The sequence below is a fragment of the Macaca nemestrina genome, chromosome 15 (genome assembly GCF_043159975.1).
Source record: "Macaca nemestrina isolate mMacNem1 chromosome 15, mMacNem.hap1, whole genome shotgun sequence".
NCBI classification, from domain to species: Eukaryota; Metazoa; Chordata; class Mammalia; order Primates; family Cercopithecidae; genus Macaca; species Macaca nemestrina.
In genome coordinates this window covers 93,837,159-93,852,530 of record NC_092139.1, presented here as the reverse complement: position 1 = coordinate 93,852,530, position 15,372 = coordinate 93,837,159, and the positions used below count along the sequence as shown (strand labels likewise).

At 46.9% G+C, this 15,372-nt stretch overlaps 1 protein-coding gene across 11 annotated transcripts in view; it reads right to left on the bottom strand.

Moving 5' to 3' along the window:
* LOC105495710 (seizure related 6 homolog like) overlaps positions 1-15,372 on the bottom strand; it is a 215,873-nt gene that overhangs the window by 133,074 nt on the left and 67,427 nt on the right. Inside the window, exon 1 of one of the 11 annotated variants that reach the window (XM_011765439.3) lies at positions 5,802-5,988. The exons of the other annotated variants lie outside the window; for them this stretch is intronic. Within the exon in view, the coding sequence (XP_011763741.1) occupies positions 5,802-5,856 (55 nt within the window). The 5' untranslated portion in view covers positions 5,857-5,988. Of the gene's footprint in view, positions 1-5,801; positions 5,989-15,372 lie in introns of those variants that run through there. 11 annotated transcript variants of the gene reach the window in all.

Sequence of the window (15,372 nt, the reverse complement as noted above, 5' to 3'; positions counted from 1 at the left end):
ATAAGTGTACATTATGTACAAGTCATTATGTTTCCTTAATCTGATTACAATGAGGTAGGAATGTCATCACTCACATTCTACAGATGAAGACATTGTGGCTTAAGGAGACAGTACGATGATGTCGACACTGGAAGCATTCTGAATATTTGGTGTGACTTCTATACAGTACCTGGCACACAGTGGGTTCTGATGCTGGGCTGTCATCAGGGACTCGTCCAGGTATTGCAGCTTTTCCTTGTCCCTGCCCTGCAGTCCTCCAAATGCACCCTGAACTCTGTCCAGCCTGGCTCTCTATGATGGAGGTACAGACAGAACTCTATCAGTTAGAGTCAGGTGACTACCTGGACACTCTCTGGAGGCTGAGGGCAGGCAGGGACATCAATGGGACAGCCCAGGTCAGCGTGGATTCTAATGATGATGGTGTCAATGTGTGATCATCTGGAGACCACTTAAGTGCCTGCTTTGCATGGATCATCTTGCAGAATCTGTCTAGTGGGATGTGAGATTTCCGCTACATCATCACCATTTTATAAAATCCCAAAGCCTAGAAAGGATATATTAGTTTCTGAGAGCTGCCACAACAAATTACCACCATCTAGCTGGTTTAGAATAACAGCAATGGATTCTCTCACGGTCCTGGAGGCTAGAAGCCCAAGGTCGCAGTGTCAGCAGGGCCATGCCTTTTCTGTAGGCTCCAGGGAAGACTCCTTCCTTGTGTCTTTCAGTAGTGGCAGCCCCTGGCAATCCTTGGTGTTCCTCGGCTTGCAGTTGCATCACTCTCATATCTGCCCCCATCATCACATGGCATTCTTCTCTGAGCGTGTCTCTCTGCATCTTCCCATGACCTTCTTAGGAAGACACCAGTCATTGGACTTAAGGCCCACCCCAATCCAATATGACCCCATCTGACTAATTACATCTGCAAAGACCTTATTTCCAAATAAGGTTACATCCTGAGCTTTTCGGTAGACATGAATTTGGGGAGGGTGGGGACACTGTTCAACGCTGTACAAAGGAGGAATGACTTGCCTGAAGAAGCAGCAGAGCTCAGTGTCGATCCCAGATTCTGTGAAGCCCAAGTCCATGCCTTTTTTTTAAGCGATTTTCTTCATAACATCATTAGGACCTATCTGCCCTACAAATGTCCTTTGTTTACTTGAATCTTAAGTGTGCCAAGTGTGGGCAAAAAGAACACGGCCAGGCAGTCATTTCACATCATGAGGTGAGGGTCTGGGGTCTTCCTATTCATATAACAGAGTCTATCTCTACCTCTCAATTCAGACAACAATAAAATGGCACACCCTTGATATTTGCAAAGCCTTCTAGAGTTTGCAAAGCACGTTCGCACCCGGCACTGTGAGAATGACCTCTCAAGAATTTCACATAGTTCAAATTGTCACCCCCATTTATCTGACGGAAACATTGAGACCCGGACGGTGCCATAAGGAAATGCATTAGAAGATGGGTTGGAAGTTCCAAAGTACTGTGCTAATGAAGGGGGTTATTAATAACTCTAATTAAGAGCAGCAACAACAATGCTAATCGTCTCTACCCATTACAGATTCAATTCTATGCAATAAACATTTCCAGGCGCAGTGCTATGTACTCAACAAATATTATGTCATTTAATTCAATTAACAGCAACCACCCAGGAGAAATGTTGTGGGATTAATTGACTCAATTGCAAGGAGGAGCAGTAGCGGGTTTGAAACTTTGTACTTTTGTACTTGGAAATACTTTTTTTTTTTTCCTTTGGGCATTGGTGAGTAAAAAAAGAAGACAGAAAGTCTGGAGTTAGAGGAGAGAAAATGACTTTTCCACAAAGACAAATATGAGAGGGTCTGCTTCTACCTTCTTCTCTAGATAAATGACTAGAGGGTCTTGGGATTAGAAAGCAGTATGCCCCATTCTCTTCCTTCTATTTCTTTCTTTCTTTTCTTCCTCTCAACAAATGTGAGGGTCCATCACATTTTCAAATACTCAGATTGGGTTAGGGTTAGGGTTAGTAACACAATGTGGACTAAATCTGTAGTGGGTAACAGAAGGTGTCTTTCCTTCGTTTTTTTTTTTTTTCTTTTTGAGACGGAGTCTTGCTCGGTCGCCCAGGTTGGAGTGCAGTGGTGCGATCTCGGCTCACTGCAACCTCCACCTCCCCAGTTCACGCCATTCTCCCACCTCAGCCTCCCTAGTAGCTGGGACTACAGGCGCCCGCCACTGCAACCAACTAATTTTTTTTTTGTATTTTTAGTAGAGATGGGGTTTCACCCTGTTAGCCAGGATGGTCTCGATCTCCTGACCTCGTGATCTGCCCACCTTGGCCTCCCAAAGTGCTGCGATTACAGGCGTGAGACACCGTGCCCGGCCCAGAAGGTGTCTTTCTGCAACAGGAGAGTCTGTGTCTTACAAGGGTCTGAACTCAGGATTCTCAGTTGAATTTAGGATCACCTAGAAAGGAAACGAACATGGAACCCAGACCCAGTGAGAGAACTCAGGGAGAGGCGATTTGGTCAATTATTAAGACTAGGACAAGTGAATGTCTAAGGACTACCTCCCCTAATAAGTTTCAACTCCCACAAGCAATCCTGTCTTGATATGTGTAGAACATACCATTTCATTTTTATGAACTCTTGTAGCAATTTCTTAAAAACACATTTTTGCATTGTCTGCTTTGGCATATAGTTTCACATTCTAACTATGTGGAGTATTTACGGGGGTCATCATTTTTGTCCTTTGTAGCAGGTAGCAGCAGCCTAGGTGTTACAATAATAGCAATGATAAAACAGCAATGCTAATAATAATGGTGACAATAGCAGCAGCAGCAACAACAATAAAATGAAAATAAGGAGACTGTAGAGCCAGCATTCCCATCTGACACATAAGGACAAGAAGATTAAAGAGAAAGGAAGTGACTCTATCAAGGTCACACACTAGTCAGTGGCCAGTCTCAGAGGAGGACCCGGTGTTCTAAAAGCCAGCATTCTTTAATCGCAATGCCAGATTACAATAACTGCGAGCATTTTGACCTGCTTACCCTGACCCTGGCATTGTGTAGGAAGCTTGGCAAACAATATTGCAAGTCATCACAAAAACTAAAAGGAGGCACCACCATCATGTCAGCCCATTTTCCAGATGGCCCAAGTCCCCATGGTGTAAAACGCATGCCAAATGGGGAAGGGTGGGCTTGGGAGAGTCCCTCCCTGGAGGAGGGAGAAGGAGCCTGCAGAACAGGTTCAAGGGAGTTCAAGGGCTGCCTGGGAGCCTGCACCCCTGTTCCAGCCAAACATCTTTGTCTCTGGTCTCTCTTGTTCAATTTTACTGCATCCCAGTTTTTCTAAAGTCAGGCTCTCAGCAGCTGGGGATGCTGGCTTCAGGGTCCACAGGAATGGTGCCTGGGGAATTTGCATAGCTACCTTGGCTACAGGCAAGCAAAAGGTTGCCATGGAAACCCTTCATCCCTTCTCAGACCTGCAGCCTGTTCTCCCTCCCGTGATGTTCCATCCCCCACCTCCCAACCACAAAGGGGCAGGGGAAACCAGAGCGCCCCAACAAAGGCAGGTGCACTTAAGGGTTATCTTTTGATGTGAGCTGGCTTCTTTGCCCCTGGTCCCCTTCAAACCCATCCTTGCGTGCTGGCCAAATAATTATTACTTGTCCAGTTCAGATCATGTCATTTCCCTGCTCAAAACCCTCCGTGGCTACCCATTGCTGAAGGAGCAAACACAAATCCCCTGTTCTGCTATTTAAGTCTCCCTCTCTGCCTCTCTTCTCCAACTCAGCTACACTGAAATCCCATCAGTCCATGGGTTCCCAGAGGGATCCCAACAGCCTTGTTCATTGTGGCTTCGCTGGTGCCTAGTATAGCTCCTGGTGCATAGTAGGCACTTGGGAAGGGGGAAAAAACAGAAGAGAAGGGAGGAATAAAAAGTGCCAACCTTTCCTACCCTCAACATAGCCTTTGCTTCAGTTTCCTGTGAGACAAATTGGAGTTTGACATCCTTCCTCAAGACGCCTCCTCCAAGACCAGGTAGGTGCACACCTCAACTCCTGCCAAATTCTACCTATCCTTGAAAGCTCAATGCAGATGCCACTTCCTCCAGTGAGACTTCCTAGATACACTATTTAAAACAAATATCTCTCTGTTCTAGAGCTCCCTGTGGCTGAGCTGTGTGTCCACAGAGCACCTTTCTCTCTCCTTGGGAGGCCCTTTGAATGTAGAAACTCTGTATTCCTCATTCCTGTGCCATCCCTCTCCCCAGTGGCTAGGACTTAATGCCAAATGGTGCTCAAGAAACAAATGGAAGCAAATAAGTTTTTAAGTCATTCATATCAAAGGGCATGGTGATTTTCCATGATTTTAGGGCTTCTCAACTGATCTCATTTTATTGCAATGTTCACAGCTTCTTCAATGCACATGCAACTTGGGTGATGGGTCACCCTGCTTGTTTTTCTTTTCTCTTCTCTTCTTTCTCTTTCTCTCCTTCTTTCTTTCTTCCTTTCTTTCTTTCTTTCTTTCTTTCTTTCTTTCTTTCTTTCTTTCTTTCTTTCTTTCTTTCTTTCTTTCTTTCTTTCTTTCTTTCTTTCTTTCTTTCTTTCTTTCTTTTTCTCTCTCTCTTTCTCTCTCTCTCTCTCTCTCTTTGAGATAAGTTCTCACCTTGTCACCCAGGCTTGAGTGCAGTGATATGATCTCAGCTCACTGTAGCCTCAACCTCCCAGCTTCAAGCGATCCTCCTGCTTCAGCCTCCTAAGTAGCTGGGACTATAGGTGTGTGCCACCACGCCCGGCTAATTTTTGTATTTTTGGTAGACACAGGGTTTCACAATGTTGCCCAGGCTGGTCTCAAACTCCTGAGCTCAAGTGATCCATCCAGCTCAGCCTCCCAAAGTGCTGGCATTACCGGCATGAGCCACCACGCCAGGCCTCCCTCCTCATTTTTCTTCTGCAGGGCCTTAATGGATTAAATCAAACTACCAGACCAAGTGCTTTGATGAACTTAGGGCTCTCTCTTCCTCCTCTTCTTTTAGTTGCCCTACTGTCATCCTTGGCCTCTTTATAATCTGTTCTCCACGTATCAGCTAGAGGTATCAGCTAGTGTTGTGAGCGACCACAACAAGGTCGCTGAAAACCCTCCAGTGGCTTCCTGTCTCTTTAAGACACCCTCAGTCTCTAAAATGATTGTTCTCCTCCATCTCCACCCTTCCCTCACTTACTCTGATCCAGCACCCTGGACTTTTTGCTGTTTCCTGAACATCCCCAGTGTGGTCCTGCCTCAAGGCCTTTGCACATGCTCTGTCAGAATGCTGTGCACCAGTTATTTGCATGGCTCACGTCCTATTCACTCAGCTCTCTCTGCTCAGTGCAGTCTTCTCACAGAGGCTTTTCCTGCTTATCCATTATCTGAAATCCTCCTTACCCCTGCTTCACTTTCTCCATGGCACCCTCTGATAAATTCAACGGATATTTGTTCATCCTTGCTATTCTTGTGGTGGGTCAAATTGTCTCCCTCAAAGATATATGTTCAAATCCTAACCCCCGTGCCTGTGAATGTGACCTTTTTGGAAATTGAGTCATTGCAGATATAATCAAGTTAAGATGAGATCATTCAGAATTACAGTGGGCCCTGATCCAATGACTGGCATCCTTATAAGAGGAGGGAAATTTGGCCACAGAGACAAAGAGAAGGTCATGTGAGACAGAGGCAGAGTGATGCATCTATAAGCAGAGAATACCAAGGATTGCAAGGCAAACACCAGAAACAAAGACACAGAGCAGGTTCACCCTCAGAATCTCCAGAAGGAACCAACCTTGCTGACATCTTGGTTTCAGACTCCTGGCCTCTAGAAGAGTGAGAAAATACATATCCGTTGTTTTAAGCTGCTTGGTTTGTGTCACTTTTTCATGATGGCCCTAGGGCACTAACCAACTCCAGGAGGACTGGGATTGTGTTTCCTGCTGAATCCCTGCCATCTGGACCACTGCCTGGCAAGAGAAGACACTTTACCAACATTTTTTTAGATAAATAAAAGAATTCATTTTTCAAATCTTCATCAAGAACAACTATGTGCCCAGTGCTGTGTTAAGTTCAGGTAAGTTTCAGGTTAATCTGAGGCCCCAGCATCTCCTCTTCCAAGGAGAAACCATATATAGACGCATCTGCATCCACCCCCACCCCCAACACCTGCCCACCCACCGAAGAAGTTCAGAATAGTAATCATTGTTCTCTCTTATACTGTTTTTATTTTTCTTTTTCCTCTCTCCAGTTCCACAGGTATCAATAGTTGTGGTTCTTAAACCACTTTTCCAGTTTCTCAAGCACTTTCAGCCCTATCATCACACACGACCCTCACTAACAAGCCGGCAAGCCACGAGCTTCAGCTGGACTTACTATCACTATCCCGATTTTGTCCAAGAGAGGTTTGTCCAAGATCACCCAGCTGGGGAGGGGCTTGAGCCTAGGGCAGTTTGCCTCATACAGAATGAGACTGGCCCCATGGCCTGGAGGATATCAGTGAAGGAGCATCTCAGGAAGCAACCCCGAGGTAGTGTTAGGAAGCATTTATTGAGTGCCTACTGTGTGAAGTCAGCCTCTGTGCTGGGCATGGCACACAACCCCGTGCACTGAGACAGAAATGGGGAATTGGGGCTCCATGATTTCAGCAACCTACCTGGGCAGCAAGTCTGAACGCCAGCTTCACTGAGAGCTATTTGATTTGGTCAAGTGACACCCTGTCTTTGAACTCTGAAGACACCTATAGCGGCATCTGCATCCACCTCCCCTAACACTTGCCCACCCACCGAATAAGTCAGTTTTCCATGAGCCTGTGAGATACGGTGGCTTTCCTCAATGTGCACCGAGTCCCTTAACCACAGTTAATCACAGCATCTCACTTTAAATAAACCTTAAGGGAGCCTAGCTTGTCCTCCTGGTGTCCCTGGTGCCCAGACTCATGTGCCATTAAGCCTGTGACGTTAATGGAGAGTTACTCCAGCCTGCGGCATGAGGCAAAGAGGCTCCTCTTAAGATAAGATGAGAGTCTGAAAGCCCAAAAGCTATATTTAAGGGAGTTTTAGAAGTGTTTGTTTTTAAAATATAATGAAATGGTTATTATCAACTTTTTTCCTTTCTCCTCCTGCCTTCTTCCCAAACAGGTGCAGTGAGATTAGTGGTAATTTAAAAAGCAGGATTGCCTCTGTGTCAATTTCCCGCTAATGAGCAAAACACGCCGTGTAATTGCTATGTATTGAACGAGGCAACAATACATTTTCAGTGGCTGTTTAATATGCTGGGGCTTGGTTTAACAGATGTTCTGAGACTCGCTTTCCAAGACGGAGGAGCCAAGCCCAGAAGGAGACGGTGACATTTCCCTTTCTTTTGCCTCTGTCCAGTGCTGGGTCCCTTGGAGGGCATGAGGCAAGGCCACGTGAGACACAGTCGGTGCTAGATTCCTGGAGACAGAGCTGAGGGGAGGTCTTGAAACCTGCGGGGGTAGCAAGCAGGGGAAGATGGCAATTCATTCCTCTTATGATCTTCACTATAAGGGGCACCAAGCCCTGGGTCATGACAAGGTCTTATATTTAGCGTGTACTTGCAGCCTGTCAGGGCTGTCCCTTGCTAGCTCTGTGACCCTCTCATGTGACTTTAACCTCTCTTGAGTCTGAGTTTCACCATCTTTTGAATGGGGATAACAGGCAACACATCTCATGAGGATGAAATGATGAATGAACAGGGCTGTTCCCCTGCCTGGACTCTTCTCTAGAGTGTCTACACATCTCTCTCCCTCACTTGGGTGCATGGATGCCTACTGTACATTGCCTTCCTCTGTCTGCCTCTGGCAAATGCTTTGTGCTGGAGGTTGGTGGACATGGAGGACAAATGTCACCATCTTCCTAGGCCTTTCCAGAATGCCCTGTTGCCTGCTCTCTCCTTGACATGCTCCTTGTTTCTACCAGAGCACCTGACACCCTCCAACACTCTGTGTAACTCACATATTTTTGTTTGTTTGTTTCTCATCCTCTGTCTCTCCTTATTAGAAGGTAAGCTCCACGAGGGCAAGGATTTATGGCCTTTTTCTTCCACAGATGACTCGGAAATGCCTAGAACAGTACCTGGCACACAGTAGGTGCTCCACTAATGCTGAATGAATGATGCATGTGGAAGGCTGAGTCTAGTTCCCACAACACAGTAGTAGCTCAATAATAATAGCTTATAATTTATTATTATTTAATTATTATTAAATTGCCTCAAGCAATTACATGTCCACTGTCTGTCAGGCCTGGATGGGACCAGATGCCATTAACTACATACTCAGTCCTCCCAACAACCAAGCATAAGGCAGGTACTATTATCATGCCCGTTTGACAGAGGCTCAGGAATGACTGCCCACATTCACACAGTTGACAAGGAATAGGGGGCTGATTCAGCATCACATCTAGGACTGAGTCCCAAGTCCTCTTTTCAGGACTTGGGTGCCTGAATGGGGGAGGCACCTGATGAATGGGACTCTCCTTCCATCAAAGGGGAGGGGCTGTTTGGTTTGAGCCTTTGAAAAAATGTCAAACATAAGAGAAGGAGAGAGGGTGTATGAGACAGAGGAAACAGCATGAGCAAAGGTGTGGGGGTCTACCAGATGTATTACTTGTGCATCCTCTATGTGCCCAGCCCAAGGCAAGATGCAATGGTGTGTGTGTGTGTGTGTGTGTGTGTGTGTTGGGGGGGATACACAAAAAGTTCTTTCCTTGCATTGGAGAGGGGGTGGAGGGAAGTAGCTCCCAACACCAGTGGATAATAAAAGAAAGAGTAAAACAAATACCACAATGTAATCAATATTTGCAGCTCAAGAAACCCCAGCCCCAGCCTTGTTGAGGGAAGTTGAATTCTCTGAGTTCAGCCAAGGGTGGGTGAAGGTGCGGGTGGAGGGGGACTGTGTGTAGTGGTGGGGGCATGGCAGAGGGGATTGGGGTTGGGAGAGAATGAATACAAAATGAATGACTTTGTGCTTGGGTCTGCAAGCAGCAGCAGCAGGTCACACCAGCAGGTTCAGGATGCATTTGGCCACCATGGAAAGTGAAAGGAGAATGTTTTACAACCTCAGTGGCTCTGCGAGTCAGATAACCACAGCAACTCCATGCTGGTAAGAAACCAGGGGGAGACAAGTTGCCCCTCGGATCTGAGGAAGAGGTAGCAGGTGGTGTTAGAAGGATTTGGGGTTGGAGTCAGGGGTCTGGGGTCTCGTCTTGAATCAGTCCTTCCAGGGGCTCCAAGGCCGAGAGAAAGAACTTTGGTTTCAGAGTACTGGAGGCTTGGATTTAGGTGTGGGTTCTCCTCGCTAGTTTCATTTCCTTCTATACAAAATGAAGATTCCCACAATCCCTTTTCACGGTCTCAATGGATAAAATGCTGCTTTGTGAACAGCATTAAACAAGAGGGTGCAGAACCTGCCTGATGATGCTTGAGAAGGCTTCAAAAGAACTTGCTGGCTAACTGGCAAGTGCCTCTTGACCACCTACTATGAGCAAATGCTGAGGTGCGTGCTGGGGATAGGGGACCTAAAGCCACAGCCCTCTCCATCCTACCCTGCCCCCCAGCTGGCCAGATGCTTCCCCTCCTTTTTTTTGAGACAGGGTTTCACTCTGTCACCCAGGCTGGAGAACAGTGGCCTGATCATGGCTCACTGCATCATCGAATTCCTGGATTCATGCAATCCTCCCCCCTCAGCCTCCCAAGTAGCTGGGACCACAAGCACATGACATCATGCCCAGCTAATTTTTTAAATTTTTTGTAGAGATGGGGTCTTGCTATATTGCCCAGGGTGGTCTTGAACTCCTGGTCTCAAGCGATCCTCTTGCTTTGGCCTCCCAAAGAGTTGAGATTACAGGGTTGAGCCACTAGGTATGGGCCCAGTCACACTTCCAGAGTCACACTGGACTTTCTGTAGCTTCAACCCAGCAGTTACAACATGGTGTTCCAGTTATTTTGAGAGGCACAGCAGCCTAGTGGTCACCAGCAGGGGTTTGAGTTGGAAGGAACTGGTTCGAATCACGGTTCCTTCCTAACTGCATGAACCTCAGTCAAGTGACTAACCCTTTCCATGCCTCAGCTTTTCCATCTGCAAACTCTGGGTAAAAATAAGACCTATCATCTCATTAGGCAATGGAGAAGATTAAATGAAATAACTTATGCGAAGCTTATTGCTGGTGCCCAATAAACAGCAGGTATTCCTATTTTTGCTATTATTGTTACTGCTGTTGTTATTTATGTACTTTCTTTATCTGGCCACTTATGCTGCTGCCTCCTGGGAAGCAGTGCCTGCGTTTTACTCCTATTTGACATCCGCAAGGGATCGGAACTGCCTGGCTCATCGTAGGTGCTAATCAAGAGTTTCGAAGTGGATGAAGGAGTGGTTGAATGAATGCCATCTTGTCATGAGGCCATCTTCATAAACACGGTTCCTCAACTTTTGTCTTCTTCCAGATGGAATGCATATTTTTAGTTCTTGCACATCCTTCTGTGTTTCCCTCCTGAGTGCTTTGCCCCGTGGCAGCCCACAGTGGGTCCGTACAAAACACCAGCCTGAATGCCTACACAGCCCTTCAGGCTAAACTCTTCTAGGACACAACCTTTCCATCAACTGCATGGGGCCTGGAGCTACTTCTTAGCCCCTTTGCCCTTCTGCCTGCTCTGACCAATGCCCTGCCCCTTTCATTAATAATGGGGACATGATTTGCTCAAGTCTCAACCTTTATTCGTTCACTGCTCTGGGATATCAATAAGACGTTTACTCTTCCACCTCCCCCTGGGAACTTGGGTTCCACAGCTCCTTTATCAACAATAATCCCAGGCTGCAGGCCTGATGGTGGAAAATGAATATTCTGGCTGCTTTTCAGTTTCTAGATTGATTGGGGACAAACGGGAACTCAGCCCTCTCAACCAATCATCCAAGGCAGTCAACTGTAACTAGGTGTACATTTAAACAGCCAGCGTGTGAAATAGCACACTTGTGCTCTGCTGATTAAAAAAATATCCAAATCATTATTCCCCACCTTCACAGGCTTGGAGGCCTGGGAGCAGGTGGGGTGGGGTGGGTGGCAGATGAGGCTGCCTCAGTAGCCCTAACCATTTCATCATTAGTATCCACCCACCCACCATGCATTGTACATAATAAAATGTGCTTTGTCTTCCACACTGTATAGGTGAACAAATAAATCACTCAGTTCCTTGGTTTTAGTAAAACAATAAGAGCAGCCCTGGTGTAGTGTTTACTTTGTTCCAAGCACTTTGCATATATGAACTCACTTCATCTTCCCAACAACCCTACAGGTAGGTACCATCAGGATACTCATCTTACAGATGAAGAAACTGAGGCACAGGGAGGTGAAATAACTTGCAAGGTTTATCCACTGTATAAGTGGCTCTGGTTCCCACTCTGACATTTTTGGATTCCTTCATGCAAACATTTTATTGGGAGTTTCCTACTTGTGAGACGTTGCACCAGAACCTGAGAATACACAAAAGACCTGGTCCCTGATCATTGTGGGAAATAGGCGTGTAATTGAAGGAATGAAGCAGCGGCTAACATTCATTAGAGCTTACTCAGTGGTGAGTCAGTGCTAAGAACCTTCACAGTAATAGTTCTCATGACAACCATATGAGGTAGAAACTTGATTATCCTTGTTTGACACACAGGGAAACTGAGGCTCGGGGAGGGGAAGTGGGGAAGTCACGCCTCGAGTTGAGGAGCTAAGCCTGGATTTGAACCCAGCCCTGTGTGACTCAACATCCCACTGCCTAGAGACCCCCGGGCAGCTAGCCCAGCCTGGATGGTCAGCGGCAGCTTCTGGGAGTGGGAAGACTGAGAGTGAGGCAGAGAATGAAAGGGGGAGCAGAGACAGGTTCCGGTAGAGGGTTCTGGATATGAATAAGGCTGGTGTGTTTGGAGGACTGTTGTGTATGGGGGATTCTGCATGGCCAGAAGGCAGAGGAGAGGCTGAGGGTAGCCACACCAAGCTGAGGCTCAGAGGCCAGGGTCAGGATGTCATCCTGCAGTTATTACTGATTGATTTTAAGCTAGAAAAACCTGACTCTTTTAGCTAGCACATCCAGCCTTAGTTTTGCTAAGTAGAATCGCCATTAGAGTTTTCAAAACCCTTAGTTTCTCTCTCAGCACCCTCCTCCCCCTGCCCATCACCCCTTTCAAGGACTAGTAGAGTCAGGGGACTCCAGATTTGAAACTGGTGGTTTAGTCTATAATCAACTTTTTGAAGGATGCTTTGGAAATAAGTGTCACAACCTCAATCAATCAAGTCCACAGGCTCGGAAAGTTTGACTATCTCCCATTTCCATACCCAATATTTAAAAAATTTACCTTCCCAGAGAGATCGACCAAATGCATAAATAAATGGAATAAAAAATAAGACAGGGTCTGTTTTGGAGAGCCGCTGGCAATGGCCGAGCCACACTATGAGAGTCATACATCATTCAGGCATGAGGGAGTTTCAATAACACCCAAGTTCTCAAGCAATTAGAGGGTCGGTCCCCCTCTGTTCAGCTCCAGGAGAACTAATGGGTTGGCCATGCCAAATCTCCAGAGCTGAGCCTCACGTTGCATCCCCATCTGCCCTCAAATTCCAAAGGCAATTGGGGCTCAGTGGCAGGTTTAATGGCATGGGTAGATAAAACACTTTCCTGAATCCATCTGGAGGGACTGTCATGGCTGGGAAATTGGTGGACAGGAAGGAGGCTTTTGTGGGGACAGCAGCCTGAGATGCAGATTTGGGGTTGCCCGAGACAGGGGGAGGGGATCCAACCTGGAGGGCAGGGCCGAGGCCAGGCCAAGGCTAGGAGGTGCCTCTGATGTTACGAGCACCTTCCAAGGCCGCAAGCCCAGTGACTCATGCAACTTCACGAAACTTCTCTGCCACTTTGAAGACAGAGTTTTTCTTACTTGATCTGCTCACATTCCTTCTTTCTCTGCTTGGAATTCTCTGATGGCTTCCCCGTGGCCCTCCGAATGAAGCAGACTCTTCTTAATGACTGGAGAGGCCTCTATTCTACCCCTCTGGCCTTGGAGATCCATGTTCCAGGTATGAGCTGCTATACTTCCCCAAAAGGGTAGGTTAATTCAAGGCCCTAAGCCTTTTGCTTGTCATTTTCTTGGCTTAGAATGCCTTCTCTTTCTTCCTTGGCCTAGAATGCCTTCCCTCTCTTTCACCTGGCTAATGTCTATTTATCACCTCATCCAGGGAGTCTTCCTGGAATGCGTCCATCTCTCAGCTGCCCTCAACCTACATGCTCCCACAGCGTCGGTGCTTCCCCATCATAGCCTTGTCTCTTTGCCCCTCCAGCCAGGACAACTCTGAGGGCAGCAGCAGTGTCTGTATCTTGTACATTATTGTGTTCCTAGTGTCTACCAATGTGTCTGGCCCATGGTAAATATTGAGTAAATGTTTGTTGAATTCATTAATGAAAATTAAGTAAATGAATAAATGCATGGATATTCTATGACAGTGGTTCTCAACCAAGAGTGATTTTGTCCCCAGAGGGACATGTTTGCTTGGGGATATGGAGGAGGTGCTACTGGCATCCAGTGAAGAGAGGCCAGGGATGCTGTTGAACACCATGCAATGCACAGGATGGGCTTCCGCTTCTCCACCCTCCTGTCCCAAACCAGGCAGTATCCAACCCCAAATGCCAATAGTGCCAAATTTGAGAGACTCAACTCTATGACTAGGTCCTGTGTTCACTACTGTAGGGGATGGAAGAGAAGGCAAAGGCATATTTCCCGTCCCCAGTGAACATGCAATATGGTGAGACTTACAAAAGCAACATCCGAGAAAGCACTAGGAAACAGAATAAGACACTAACATTTATTGAATTCCTCCCAGTATCAGCCATTGGGGGTATCTCTACCCTGTTGAACTCCTACTCATCCTTCAAGACTTAACTTAAATATCACCTCTTCCAGGTAGCCTTCCCTGATACCCTAACTCAGACCCAATCTGTCATTTCTCTCCGCTACTGCAGTTTTCATCACACTTTCCTGTAATTGTTTGTATATGTTGCTGTCTCCCTTCTAGACTGAGGACAGGACTGTGCTCCATTTGCCTTTATTTCTCTGGTGCCTAGAGCATAGTATATAGTTTAGTAAATGTTTGGGAAAATGAACTTCAGAAATAGGCCTATTGTGGCTATCAAGCCAGCAGTTGGGTTTCCCCACCTTCTGCTGAGATGTCCAGGCATAGAGATGAACCCCCAGCCTTTTTCAGGACCTTATACAGAGGAGAGATGCTGTTCTGGGCTGTCAGTACTTTGTCATTGACTTTCCTGCCAAGCCAGAGAGCAAGACGTTCTCCCAAGGAGCACGTCAACCAACGAGCTATAAATTAGAAAGGAAAAAAAAAGGTCTGCTAATTCCGACCCACTCTATTTTTTACTCGCAGCTGCTAGGGAGGGAATGCACTGGCTTTCGGATGGAACATTTCTTTGGCTTAAGTTTCCCTCTCTCTGCTGGCCCCATTATTTCCTTCCCCCAAGGTCCAGCCTAGCTGGAGCCAAGAGAGCGTGGGCTTTGGGATCACACAAACCTGGGTTCCAATTCGGGCCAATCTGTCTTTCCTGGGAACTTCCCAAGATGCAGCAAGGAGCTAACGTGATGCTTCAGAATGACTCCTCTGTCCCCTCTCTTGGATCCTGACACCCCAATTTCCACAAGGTGGTCAGAAAGTCCTCTACAGTGTCAAGTGGCTGATTCACATCCCCCATGCTGTGGCTTCCAGTTGCACTAAGAATACCATCAAACTCCTACATTGGCATCAGAACCCCATGTGAACTGACTACTCCTGGCTTCCCAGCCTCACTTCCTGCACTCCTGTTTTTCTTCCCAAAGCCCAGCCAGGCTGAGTGAGCCTGGTCCTCCATCTGGTGCTTGCCCTTGCCTGGAACCGTCTTATTCCAGGTCTCCACCTGACTGGCTCCTCCTCACTGCCCAGGCCCCAGCTCAAATGTCACCTTCTACAGGGGACTACCTTTCTAGGGAACCACATTTACCCCCTTCCCCCATACCCTAACACTCATTATGACACTGTCTGCATAGCAGGGGTCACAATGTCAAATTACCTTGCTTATTGGTGGGTTTACTTGTTTGTCATCTGTGTTCCATGTTCAGACCAGAGGTTTGCATGTAGTATGTGCTCAAAAAATACATGTGGAATGAGGGAGTGGAAGTTCTGATCTGGCACGTTCTCCCTCAGCTTGGAGAATCAGGGACTGGAGCAAAGGCGTGGGACCTTGGCCCACATGCTCAACTTCGAGCCTCAGCTTCCTCATCTGTAAAATGAGCGTAATAGACTTCCCTTCCTCACAGTGGTGCCAGGAGGCAT